This window comes from Orcinus orca, chromosome 5 (genome assembly GCF_937001465.1).
Source record: "Orcinus orca chromosome 5, mOrcOrc1.1, whole genome shotgun sequence".
Lineage (NCBI taxonomy): Eukaryota > Metazoa > Chordata > Mammalia > Artiodactyla > Delphinidae > Orcinus > Orcinus orca.
Genome location: NC_064563.1, coordinates 41538377 through 41552676, shown reverse-complemented (window position 1 = coordinate 41552676; position 14300 = coordinate 41538377). Strand labels below are relative to the sequence as shown.

General features: G+C 38.3%; 1 protein-coding gene across 5 annotated transcripts in view; it reads right to left on the bottom strand.

Moving 5' to 3' along the window:
- Window positions 1–6078: 6078 nt before the first annotated feature.
- The window catches only part of TIPARP (TCDD inducible poly(ADP-ribose) polymerase), a 29492-nt gene continuing 21270 nt past the window's right edge, over window positions 6079–14300 (bottom strand). For all 5 annotated transcript variants that reach the window (XM_049709874.1, XM_033409532.2, XM_049709871.1 and 2 more), the window contains exons 4-6: window positions 14022–14182; window positions 8862–9140; window positions 6079–8176 (exon numbers count right to left, since the gene is read on the bottom strand). In XM_049709874.1, coding sequence (XP_049565831.1) covers window positions 7729–8176; window positions 8862–9140; window positions 14022–14182 — 888 coding nt within the window. In that variant the 3' untranslated portion in view covers window positions 6079–7728. The remainder of the gene's footprint in view (window positions 8177–8861; window positions 9141–14021; window positions 14183–14300) is intronic.

The window sequence follows — 14300 nt, the reverse complement described above, 5'->3', positions numbered from 1 at the left end:
GATACTGCCTGGTAATACCTTAATCCCATGATATGTTTGTGTGCATTAATGGAGAAAGCTACTGAGTTTGCTTGCTGATAATGAGATAATTTAACTTTATTGTCTCCAAGTAGGCTTATCTCACTGCCACAAACTCAAGGCCTATAGTGTCCCAGCAAATTCTGAGGGATGAGTGTCCATTTCTGGTGCTGCCCATTGCCAATCCTACTTCCCCTCCCAAATTCTGAGTGAGAACCCCAGCCTGCTGTAGCAGTTCCATAAAGCTGAGGGGTTGGCATTGATGCTAAGAGATAGGGTAGACAGTTAACTTTTGTGTGTGTGTGTGTGTGGTCAATTCTATTTTTTCTTTAATTGAAGTATGTTTTCATTATATTCTACTTAGCTGTATTTTTTTTAATGTTTGTAGTTTATAGTTTTAAAAATTGTGATTAGGAGGTAGGAGATCTTGAGTCTAAAACCAAGGAAACTGGATACTTTAACTTTACAGGGATTTATCCCTACTCCCAAATATAGATCTTCAAGTTTGCCTCATTTGAGTCCTTGGACTCAAGTAACAAGAAGTCAGCTTTATTATTTATTAATTATTGTGCTAAACATTTTACATGAATTCTCTTTTATTCCTTATACAGCCCATGAGGTTATTTATTATAAGGAAAAGTGATGCTAACCTGCTAAAGTTACCCCACATGGAGATAATGGGGCTAAGATTTGTTTCTGCGTTCCATGCTGCACGGTCTTTTTGATGTCAGTCCATTATAAGGGCCAAAGTTTCATATTAAAAATAGCTCCACTTAGAATCTGGAAGTTTCACAGACCGGACAGTGGTAAATCCAGCTTTAAGTCAGTTTATAAGCTTTCTGAAGTAATGTTTTTCTTCCATAACCATTTGATCTTTAAGGAAATGGGTACCCAGGGTCTTTGTAAATAGATTGAAAAACTTCCCCAAGGGGTGCTCTTTAATACAATTCCTTCATTTAACCTTGAAAAACAATATTTGATATAGATAATTGTTGGGTTTTCTCCCCAGTGGCCATTTTCCTTTTTCCTAACAAAACCCCAATCTTGTTCAGGTATGGGTCATCACCTGCTTAATGGATTAGTCCCCTGCCCTAGGGAGTGACTGTTGGTTAGTTCACATCTTTCATAGTGATTCTGTACCCCTTGCCAGGGATTGGTTTAAGCATGGTCACCAGATGCAACCCAGGACAAAAGACAAAAATGGCAGTCAACTAGGAGGTTTTTGTAAGATTTACTAACTCTTGAAAGAAAAAATAAAAGGCACTAGATGAGGATCATCCCTTCCTACTTTTGGATGTCACAAATGGGATGTATTGTAGTACTTGGAGCCAGAGCAGTTATTTTGTAATCATGAGGGGAGAACCAAGAGAATCATACAGAATCCTGGGAGCTGTTGCACCTTTGAATTTAATCAGTGTTGGAATAACCTGTTCTGGATTTCCGTTATGAGAGATAAAGAATTCATTGTATTCATTATGATTTAAGACATCTTTATGTATTTTTACCACAACAAACTGATTACCTTGACCCTCTCCACAAGACTCTTCAGAGGAAGGTGTAACAGAGAAAAGCAAAGCTAAACGGATGTTCATTCCTTCAAAACAAAGCTCCAAATGAGGTCCTCTGTTTTCTGATTACAGAAAAATAGGAGCTGGTTAAGAGTGGAGTTAGTCTTTCAGTTTGAGGCAGTAAAAAGACAAGGGTTTCTGATATTCCTTAACAAGGGGCTGAGGAAAACTCTGTACCTTGCTAAGTTAAAGGAAGCTACTTTATATCCTGGAGCAGTGCCCTTTCAAGGAGGAATTCCCTGGGTTCTAGGAGCTAGTCAACAAATGTTTTCTAAATAGATGTGTACTCTTTCCTAGTAGGAACAAAAGATCACTCCAAAGAGGCTTGAATCTTCAAAGTAAACCCACTATTAGACAATCTCAGTGCTAACATTTTTCATCCCTACATCTTTTTCACCAACCATTTCTCAAAAGCAATTTGCTTTCTCTCCTGTCTTTCATGAAGACTGGGCTATCTGACCAACTACAGTGCTTGTCTTTATTCAGTCTTTAAATACCTCTTAGAAGCGGCCTTATTTTAAGTGAGGTTTGTCTTTGGTATGCATGTATACCACCCCTGGGAAGCCACGGGCGGGCAGTCTACTCTCTTGGGATTTCACATAACCTTTAAAAATTTCCAACAAGCGTTGGAATTTTTCATATTTGTAGTGTTCTTTTTAATTACTAATTTATATTAGAACAGCTTCCTGATGATTCAATATAATTTCTATTATATTTACTACTTGTATTAGCTTCCTATTGCTGTTGTTACAATTACCCAACTTGTAGCTTAAGATAACACAAATGTATTATCTTAAAAAGTTCTGGAGGCCAGAATTCCTAAAGTCAAGGTGTCAGCAGGGCTGCGTTCCTTCTGGAGGCTCTAAGGGAGCATGTTTCCTTACCTTTTCTAGCTCCTAAAGGCCACCTGCCTTCTTTGGCTCATGGCCTCATCCTCCATCTTCACAGTCAGCACCATAGCATCTTCCAATCTCTCTTGACCTTCTGCCTCACTCTTACAAGAACTCTTGTGATTACATTGGGCATCCTAGGATAATCCAGAATCATCTCCCCATCTCAAGACCCTTAAACATGTCTGCAAAGCCTTGATGCCATATAACATATTCATAGGTTCCTGGCATTAGGACTTGGATATTTTGGGGACGTTATTCAGCCTACCCTACTACTACTTCTATTATTACTACCACTGGCTAAAATTTGATTGTATACCATGAGCCAGGCACTATGCTGCTTTACATTCTTTATCTCAGTTAGTCCACAAGCCACACACTAAGATTGTGTAACTTTCTCAGACAGGCTTGTGACTAAGCCACTGCTCTCCGATGACAGTAATTCACTGCAAAATTGAGTAACAATGATTCACAAAATCTGCATTCCTACTCCTATCCAGCACTGACTTATATATGCCTACAAGTTAATTATAAATGAGACCACAAACTTGTGTTTTTAGAAAATGTAGTCATATGGGTAGAAATTTACATTTAGAAGAAGTTCAGCTACATTTATGAGTGGTTGGAACTAAAGCTTGTAGTTACTGGGTTCAGTTGGCTTAGATCATTGAGAGTAATTCTCATTAGATTTATGGCTGCTACTCCTAAGTGGAACAGTTCATTGAACTCAGCTTAGAAATTATGATTTAAATCCTTAACCAAGATACTATGAAATGCAAACCTTCAAGGAGGACCTTTGTCAGAAAAATGTGGGTTAATGCCCCAAATCCATCACTGCTCCTCAAAAAAATTTATAAACTGATGGTTACACAAGAATTTCATATTAGCATTGAAGAGTCTTGCATTATCATATAGTTGAATAGCACCTGTTTAGTGTTCTCTTGCCACTCAGATCTGTTAGATGCAGTCCTTAATGTGCTGTGAAACACTGAAGGGCAGCTGATGTATGTGGACATAAGGCCCCACAAATGACAATTTGGCACCTAAAACTTGTTATTTTAGAAGGGTTAGAGGCTCTTGAACACTGGGTTGAGCCTCTTAGCTGATTTGATTAAGGCTATTTTAGGACTGGATATAATCGAGATAGACATAAAACTTGAATATAGAAATAGTCTAGCCCAGTGGTTTCCAGCCTGTTGGCTGTAAACTTTAGCAGCATATGGGAGTTATCGTAAGGAGCCCATTAATCCATGTGAGCACTAAACGTTGCCTGTAGACTAAATATATCCTACATATCAAACGTAGATACTGTTGTGATGTTAATATGAATTTGCTTTAAAAGATCACTGAATTCATAGAAGCTTTTGGTCATTTTTCATCTTATTAATTAGGTACTTAAGAACAATTAAGCCCATAAAATTCTGACCTCATCAAAGTGGGTGGGCATCTTTGCTCTGGTTTGGAGGATTTAGCAGTGTTCATGAAACACTTCTAACACACAAATCTTCCACATTCATCTAAGATTAAAGCCTTAAAAGAGCTGCCATCTGAGAGTTCTATTCAGGCGTTAGTCTCCCAAAAAATATGCTGAAGAGTGAGTAAAGCAATAAAATAAGACCAACTAATAATGCTGATGAAACTCTTCGATAACATCTTTTTCTACCTATGATGATGATAGCTTATGAGTGAGGTAAGCAAGCTAAGGAAAAGTACTGTTTTATTTCTCTAACTTTCCTGCAATAAGAGTACCTAAGTCAATAAACTAGATGGGTCTGTTTTTAAAACGCAACACTATCATTTCTAAGGAAAATGTTTCTGGCTTTTTTTTTTTTATTTTTATGTATACTTGATTTACAATGTCATGCTAATTTCTGCTGTATAGCAAAGTGACTCAGTTACACACATGTACACATTCTTTTTTTATATCCTTTTCCATTATGGTTTATCCCAGGAGATTTGGTATAGTTCCCTGTGCTATACGGTAGGACCTTGTTTATGCATTCTAGATATAATAGTTTGCATCTACCAACCCCAAACTCCCAATCCATCCCTCTCCCTCTCCCTGCCCCACTCCCCCTTGGCAACCACAAGTATGTTTTGTGTGTCTCTGTTTGTTTTGTAGATAGGTTCATTTGTGTCATATTTTAGATTCCACATGTAAATGATATCATATGGTATTTGTCTTTCTTTCTTACTTCACTTGGTGTGATAATCTCTAGTTGCATCCATGTGGCTGCAAATGGCATTATTTCGTTCTTTTTTATGGCTAATATTCCATTGTATATACTTACCACATCTTCTTTATCCATTCATCTGTTGATGGACATTTAGGTTGTTTCCATGTATTGGCTATTGTGAATAATGCTGCTATGAACACAGGGGTGCACGTATCTTTTTGAATTAGAGTTCTGTCTGGACATATGCCCAGGAGTGGGACTGCTGGATCATATGGTAATTCTATTTTAGTTTTTTGAGGAGCCTCCATACTGCTTCTGGCTCTTAATTTGTAAATAAACGCTATTGATTTGTACAGCACTTTACAAAAATTTGCATTGTAGGGTCTCAAAGTTGTAACATTCTTATCATTTGTAGTCTTAAAAAACCAAAAAAAAAACCCCTACAAAGATGAGTAAACTAACCACATGAAACCTTCTTACCTTCCTTAAATAAAGGAGGGAAAAAAACCCTGATTTAAACTGACCATATAGGACTGTTTGGGTATTGAATATATTCTTAAAGTCATTTTCAGACCCAGTATAACAAAAATTCCTCCTCAAAGATCAGTATTTCAGGCCCTAATAATTATTTTTATATGTAAGCCATTTACTAAAAGAGGTTAATAGCAAAATGTGGAGTTGGGTTTTAGAATTTATAAATACAAAGGCCCAATATTTATTAACTTTGCACACATAAACCTTCCTGTCTACAGAATTGTATGACACTGGAATATCTTAGTTTGCAGACTCCCCCTGAAAATCTTAACCATAGTTTAAGAGTGAGTTGCAGCTTTCTGAAATGGTGTAAATTACAGCTGTGCCAGTAGGGAGATAGATTTACTGAATGCTTTTCAGTATGTTTTAAATCCATGGAACCATTACAAAATTTAGTCTGATTCCATAGTTCTTGTTTAGTTAGAACATACAATACTATACATGAATTTAAAAATCATTACACTGGAGAGAAAGTACTGTCAGAGAGGCTCACGTTTACCAGTTGGGTCACTTTAGGTTAGCTGAAAGCGGAGGTGCTTGAGAGCAGATGAGATTTTTACACTTCTTTTATTTCCTTCAGCACTTGTTGCAGGGGACAACCTGGTCATAGTTTCTACTACAGCACTTTGCTGAAATAAAACTTGTCCCATTCCCTCAAGCACTTACCTGCAAAATAAAATATTCACTATTCTCTTGTGACTTACGGTTGACTGCCAGATAATGTATTTTTTGCTGATTATCAGAGCACAAGTGTTTAGGCAGCAGTTTCTGGTTAGGTCTGTTCATTCAGTCATTCAATCACACATCCATTCAAGCAACCGACCAGCATTTACAGATCACCCACTACGTGTTGAACGCAGCTGTCTTAAATGGAACCAAAACCACAAGAAAAAGTTTTAAAGAATTACCAGAACTTTTATTTTTGCTCAGTTTTATTAGAAAAATAAATATGTCATAAAGCTTTTTTTTTTCTTTAGGGAGAAAAAAACGGAACAAGTCTCATAAAATCAAATAAGCAACGGTAAGGTATCTTAACTTGAAAAAGATTGGGAATCACTGGTTTACAAGTTACAATTGAATGAAAGGACAACTGTACCAGCCTCAGTTGGCTGCTTCATGCCAATGGCAGCAAACAACAAGATCTACTAGGGCAAAATAAATTACTGTGTGGAAGCCCTGGTAAGTGCTTAAACAGGCCGAGTCACTGAGACATCAGGATAGATAGATCTTGCTTTCAACAACACAGAAGTTCCTGAAGGGTTGTGTGTAAATGAAATAACCACAAACATACTAGGGGAGCTTGGTACCTGAAAGAATTCGTGGTGAATTCTTCTGTGAACAACCACTACTGCTTTTATAAATCCAGGTCCACTTGCTTTACTTAAGGCGAAGTACACCAAGCTGCTGCCTCTCTGAGCTGAGGCAGTGGCATGTTCACCTAACACTGCTCCTGCTGGGCCAGGGGCACAATTTCCAAGTCTGTGTTTCTGTGAAGTAGTGTAAGATACAGAGTTGGCCAGGGAACCCAGCTGCACCTGGCAGAGCAGGCGGAAGGGTGGGAGCTCCACCTTGAACAATATTTCCATGTCAACAAAGACTTCTTTTGAGGGTCTACTTTGTGCAAAGCACAGTAAAAAACCTGACCAATTCAGTTACGTACTTCCTTTCTCTAAAACCTTCGGTCAGGGCCTAGGTCTGGAACCCTAAAATAAAGTAATACTTCTAATTCTCCAGACTGGCTTTAACCAAATTAGATACGCAACTCCTTCAAACTGGGGTGGGATGATAATGAAAGAGACTGAGTTTTCCAATGCTGAAGTTTAACACGAGAATCACATTTCAGAGAACTAGTTAATGAAAAATTTTGCTGGTGACAAACTTTTCAAATGGTTCCTTTTTTTTCTTTCTTACTTCCTCTAAACAGAACTCTGAGTTCTCGGGTAAACTCTGCAGAACAGTTAAAGTCATTGATGTTCTCTGGTTGGGTGACATATTTCAGTCCTGCTGATAGAAATAGAAATTTCTTTCCACCCACCAGAATGTCATGAACTTATCCTACAGCACAGCAGTGATGCTTTGCACAGGGATTAAATATGGTAGTACTAGTTCCACTCAGTTTTAATCTTTGTAAATAAACAGAATCCTCACTTTGCTCACAGCCTCCGTTTCATTTGGCCAAACTTCTACCAGGCTTAAGCCACATGTAATTAGTTAGGCTGTTCAGTTTCTTTATAAAAAATGCTTCCAATAACACTGCTGCCTATATGTACAGGTGTGAATGAAAAGAGTATGCAATCTGTAGTCTTTTCCACACTGAGTACACTAACAACAATTAGTAAATAATTAAAGAATAAGTGGTCATTTTAAAACTTGTGTTTTTCCTTAAAAAAAAAAATTTCACTTTCTAGCAACTTAAAAAAAATGGGTCTTAAAAGTGCCCTATTAATGTCAATGCTGTTCCCCACTCTGGCCCACCCATCCAAAACCTGCTACAAATGCTGGATTGAGTTTATACAAATAATTTATCAGTACCAAGATTTTTCAAATGGAAACAGTGTTACTGACTTCTTCATACTGGATAACAAAATAAGGGTAACTCTGGTCATCATTGAAGATGACAAAAATCTGAGGCTCAAAGAAATTATCCACACAAGAGTCATACAGGTCACTGGTGACACTTCCGGGATTCACGGGAGGGGGCCTTCTCATGCCATGGCTGCCCATCGTGTATCTGCCAGTTAGCACTTTAGCCAGAAACATGAAATGGACTCCTTTGGAGGACTTCTTAGAAAAGTTATGCGAGTAGCTTGCCTTCTTTGCAAAATAACTGCCTTGTCCAAACATTGTAGCATGCTTTCCACAGACTCGAGGGTCAAAGTTGTGCTTGCAGATTCCATCTACCACATCCTGGGATGTTCCATGAAATAAATGTCTCTCATTTATTATTCTGTCACGGCCAAACATTTTCCTGTTCATATACTCCTTTTTCCTAAGGCAAAGAGTGGACAGGGAATTCAGAAAAATGAGTAGATCACTTTAATAGGCATGATGTAGTCATAAACTTCTTTTTATGGTTTCAATGGGGAGGAAATGTTAAAGTAGCTACCAAGGGCAAAAATCTCATCAAAGATCATACTAAAAGTTTAAACTTATCTTTTCCACTGCAGACAAGAAAAGCCCTTTCCCTTTTTTCTCCATCAACCATTTGTTCACCTGCTCTCTCCTCCATTTCAAATCTAGTTCTCACATCTTCTCAGGGTGACTTCCTTATCTAATTCCACCAACCTGAGAGTCTCTTAATTCTGAGGTTCCTCAAATCTACATGTATCCCCTCTGAATTACATTAATTTGTTGCTGACTTGAGAGGCAGCATAGTAAAGTGATTAAAAACAAGGCCTCTGGTGCTAGACTGCCTGGGTTCAAATTCCAGCACTGTATCATATTAGCTGTATGACCTGTGGCAAGTTACCAAACTTTTCTGTGACTCAGTTTCCTTTCTGTAAAATGCAGATTGTAATAATCTTTCTTGTAGGTCTGTTATGAGAATTATATGTGAGTTAAAATATATGAACAAATATGACATTAAGTTCTATGCAAGTCTCTACTATTATGTTCTGCATTTGTCATTAGCTACATCAAGAAAAGCTCTCAAACTTTTCATACTGCTGACTCACCTTTTATATTTCTCCCAAAGAAACTGGTTTTGGACTCTCAGTATTTGCAAAATTCTATATTTAAACTCAGGCACAGTCTTATGAAAAAGATTATAAATGATTCGATAACTTTTGTCCTCTGCAGAAACAGGCACTTGGATGAAGTCCTGAGATGGATGCATATACACCCAAGTTTCAGGGTAAAAGTTTGCTGAGGTGACCCCATCTGGGCAGATGATTTGTGATGATGAGGTTGCTTCAAGAGGCGGAGGTGCCTGTGTGGGAACACCACCAAGTGTCCTAGAAGGGAGAGGGAGAACGTCAATGTACAACCTCAGCAGTAAGGTGCTCTACACCAAAACCTCCATCTCACATACAGTGCTCTACAGCAGTATCTAATATTATAATTTGAATAGCTTCAATGCTTGTTTAAAAAAACAACATAGAAAATGCTATCAACTAAAGAAAAAAAAACCTTAGAGCTAACACTGCCTGTATAGAGATAACCTATTATTAGCTTCCCCTGGCCTCCTCCTTGTGGAGAAAACTCTGGAATGTACTGCTGCAAGGCAAGCAAGCCAAGTACCAATTTATAAATATCTTTACTTTCTGAATCCTGGATTCCTCTTTTGCCTATATAGTTATGCTCCGTTTCAAGGGAGGAACAATTTATATACGTTCCTCAAACTTTGCTGTACTAAGCACAAAACGTATCATTGCTAGAGGTTGTGTACATGGGGAAGCATAGTGAGTGGAGGCAAAGTGAAGCAGGGCAAGAGGGAGCTTACAGAAAATATTAAAAATAAAAAGCTTATACAAACAAATCATGGAGTAGGCATTGAAAGCTGGCATTTGCTTCAGTTTTAAATATCACATATAACAACAAAACCATCAATACAATTCAAATGTTATAGCTTCAGATGTCCTTAAGATGGAGCTAATTACTTTAAGCCCTAGACACTAGAACATCCTTGAACCTTAAATTCAGGTCTGTTACGTTGAAGGATGAGTTTAGACAAGCAGTTACTTATTCCTGCCTGATTAAATGATTTAAATCATTTTTCTTAGCCATTTTCAAAACAGAGCAAAACGGAAGAAGCAGAGAGAAAGATAATCCTGACCCTGAGACCCAGATTCAGGGCTGGGGTACTACTCCACTCATAAGCATACACTGGTCACAGGGAAGCCCTAAGTCTGCCAAATCATTAGGAAACTGAAATTTTCGAAAGAGCTTTGGGACACAGAGGTTACAACAATAGGTGAACATGCATCTAATCTCCAGGAGGATGTTTACCAGCAGCCACCTTACACTGAGCACATACTGTGGACCAGGCACTTCACACCCAGTGTCACTACCTGTCATAACCCCACACAATGGCTTGGTTATTGGATACTTGGATACTGCTGTAGAGCACTTTTCAAATCAAGAAACTGCCAGCACGGCTAGTAAAGAACAGAGACAGCATATGAACCCAGGCCTATCTAGTTTCTAAGCACATACTCCTTGCATTTCCATATATTTCACAATTCACATGTACATATATTTTCTTCTTCTTTGTCTTCTTTTTTTATCTTTAAACAAGGCTTGAAAGTGATGGATGGATACCAGGATTGCAATTCAGGTCTGCCTGATTCCCACTACCATTGCCACTACCCCACAGCCTTTTGACTTTTAAGAGATGGCTTGCTATAGAGGTACAACCTGCCTCCTCTACCCCCCACCTCCTTCAAGTAGCTGCGCCTATGATTAATGTGCCTCAAAGTCGCTTTGTTAGAGAGTTCTGGGTGAATCCGGGGCTTGCAGAATCCCCCAGGTGCTTTTAAGTTCAGGAGCAGATCTAAAGGGGTGCCGTTTTCCCCAACCTTCATGACAGAGGGCACAACACTTCTTCTCTTCTGGAGCATTTTCACAAAGCCCTGACAGATTCCTCCAGAGCCTTCCTTCACTGGTACATTTTTTTGAAGAGAGGCCCCTACTGCTTTAATCAGACTCTGATAGGTCTGTAACTCCTTAAAAAGCCATCACCATTCTAGAGTAATGGTAGGAAACACAGACCATAAGCTGCTTATTTTTAGCTGTTCCCTCTATCCCTGCTCTGCAAAGTTCCCAGTATTGTTAGGGGTTGAAGTTACCAACAGAGGTTTCTGGATTGAAGGAGGAAGGTAAGATTCTCCCAACCACTGCCCAAAATAGGTTTTAGGCTGTCACAGCCATACTGAAAACGTGGCACTGACAATGGAAGAGACTGTTCCTTTTCCTTCTGCTAGCACTCCTGCCTAGAAATCAGTTTCACAAAATGAACGCTTCAAATGTCTGCTTTCCTTTTTCAGGGGACTGGGGGGGGGTCTACTATTTCCTTACACATGCTTGAAGATGAGCCTGTGTAAATAAATCCCATCTATCCTAAGACATTAAATCAGATTTTATGTATTTGGTTAAGCATCCATTCTTACCCATGGATGCTTACTTATAATAAGCCAACATCTTAATTGGGCTAAAACATAAAAATGTATACAGACATCTGTCTGATGGAACTCTACACTCTGGTTGCCATGGGTTAAAAATACATATTCTAAGCTTACAAATGTAGCTTTATTTTCCAAGAATGCTGAGTTTGTATTCAGCTCATGGATATTCCAATGACATACTGCGAGCTTCACACCGTAACCAGCCTTCTTTAGAGAGGCAAAGTCAAAGGCTACGGCACTTGTACTCAAGGGCCTCTGAAGAACAAATTTTCCTAATCCAAGGTCACCTTTTATCATTCTCCTTCCCTCCCCTGGCCATTCTGAAAGACGTTTCCTAACCTAACTTTAGTGATGAAGTAAAAATTAATTTTATCCTTTTTGGGGAGGAGTCAAAGAAATCCTCTCAGGCCTTCTCATGACCATGAGGTGATTGCACAGGGCAGATGTCCTTCCAGCTGAAATGGACTTCCAAACCTCTAAATCTGATATTTGTGTGCTTATGCAGCCTTAGCTCAAGTATTCTAAGAATATTAAAGAATAAGATCCTTTTTATCAGCCCTATTAAAAATCATCAAAGCACAGGAAAAAAAATTTAACTATGAGGAATGTTAGCTAAACTTGATTGTGGTAGCCATTTTACAACATATACATATATTAAGTCATTACGCTGTACATTTTCAACTTATACAGTGTTTTATGTCAATTATATATCAATAAAACTGGAAGGGGAAAAAAAGCAGGGAAACCCTCGTTTAAAAAGAGCCAAGCTTTTGCCGTAATTCATGAACTAAGCCCCTGCCTCACCCTCCACCTCCCTACTCCAGCATTCCCAATTCTTAGGCATCTCTGGTTCCCTGATAATTGTGGCCTTTTTGACACCTATGTTTTTCTTTGACCCTTTGTGTTTGCTAACACTTAAAAACAAAACTTTCTTCCTGGCTAAGATCACAGTCTCTCTAGAAATCTACTTCTGAAATCTGCTTTTTGGAATTAGTCTCCCTCCTCTTTCTGCCCTCTAGGCCAGCCCCAGACTCTAGGACAAACAGGAACTGAAGGCTGCATTTACCCATTCCACCCTGGTGAACTTGCTGCTTCTCTGCTCTTTTCCTCTTGAAATGTCTGCACTATCTCTTTGACTTGCTAAGCTCCTACTTTATACCTGATGATCACTGTTCCAGATAAGAAGACTAAACTAGGAAGTTTTAAAAAGAAAAGAGTGACTTTCTTTGTTCTCTTGTAAGCCTATGTTATAAATAGGAAGGCTATATCTGTGGCATTAATTCTACTACTGCTCATATTATTTTTACAGTTCATACTTTTACAAAACAAGCCTAAGTTTAAAAAAAGGTGGGGGGAAGAGGGTATTCCATAATTACTTAAGATGGAAACAAATCACCTTTCACTATTCTGTAAAACTCCCCCAACAATGCAGCACTTGAATGAGCATTCTTCCTCTCTCACAGAAGCTGCATCTCGCTTGATTGGCTCAGCATGCCAAGCTGCCGGTCTCACTAATGAGTTCTACTATCTCACTAGGAGGACAATATGTTCCTAACTACTGGACGCTGACACTATCTCCAGCTGTGCTAGTGAAATGGCATTTTTATTAGTTTCTAATAATAATAAAAAAAAACCTTACGCTTGAACTAAGAAGAAAGCACATATTTACCTCAAGTTGATATATATATTTCTAAAATCTGCCTTATTAACAAATTGTATTTGGGTACCTAGCATTTCAGGGATTTTTGTTTATATTTTGTTTTTAATGTTCCCGTTGCAATCTCAGAATTAGAATCATTAACACTCTGCCATAATGATCTGGGAAAAACACACTTTGGCCTTGGAATAAAAAACTACTAGTAAGAATACAAAAGAAGATTTTTACCTCAAAGATCAGCAGAAGAGACCAACCAATATCACCCTAGACCTCCCCAGTTCATAAAACCAAGTAAACCTAGTAGCATTTTAAAAGTCAAGCTCTAAATATGGTGTATCTGACTAGAGTAGATAATGATTTCCCTAGAGATACTACCTTTCAGATATGGCCTTGCTAATGGTAATGTGCCCCAGCTTTTGGGACCTATGGAGATGTGCCACTGGGCTCTCTGGAGAGGGAAAAGAAAAATGGCACTTGGGAAAATGGAAGGAGAGCTCACCTATAATTCAGAAGGATGAGTTCTGTCTTGACCTAAAAGTATGACAGGTAATTTTAGTGCATATTATAGGAAGATGGGGCTTACTGAGCAAATGAGAATGCAAATTATTTGAAAAGGTGAATTCTTCCCATGCAAATTCACTCAAGGAAGAAGAATGGAGAACACCACCTTGAGGGACTCTCTCTCTACTTGCCAAGGCAGTTTACCTGGGCTGGGAAACAGTCCCATAACATGGAACGGTATCTCAATCTTCCATGAAGGAGGCAAATGCAAACTCTGCCTTATTCCAGATACTGTATAAGTACTTTTAGCTGTGGAAAAATGTTAACTCTGCTTTTCAGTTCAAAAAATTCAATAGGATACTCACTCTTTTAGTGTTGGGTTTTAACTGCAGCTTATCTGAACTACATTTTTTGAAGAATTAAATCTAAAGATAACTCAGAATTTTATATTCTAGAGGTAATAAGTTAGTCTTTTACAGTCTTTTTCTCTTTGGCATTAAGTGTACATTTACATAAAATGGAAGCAAAGATGAGACTTTCTGCTGGACACTTACTGTAAATATGGAAGCAGTATAAAACAGGAACGGAAGAGGGGTCTCCTTTTTATTTCTCTCCTGAAGAATGAGTTGTGAAGAATGTAGTGGTTGTTCCACATCATAAATCGGACCTCTTTCAAACCCCGAGAGTTGGCTTCTTCAATCAGTCGAATAACAGACTATGGAGCAGAAAACAGAAGGTAAAGAAAAAAAAAAGCAAGTTAAAAGAGCAATAAATGGTAAATAGTCACTATAAAATATGAAAAATGTTAATGTAACTAAAGGTAAAAATAGTTA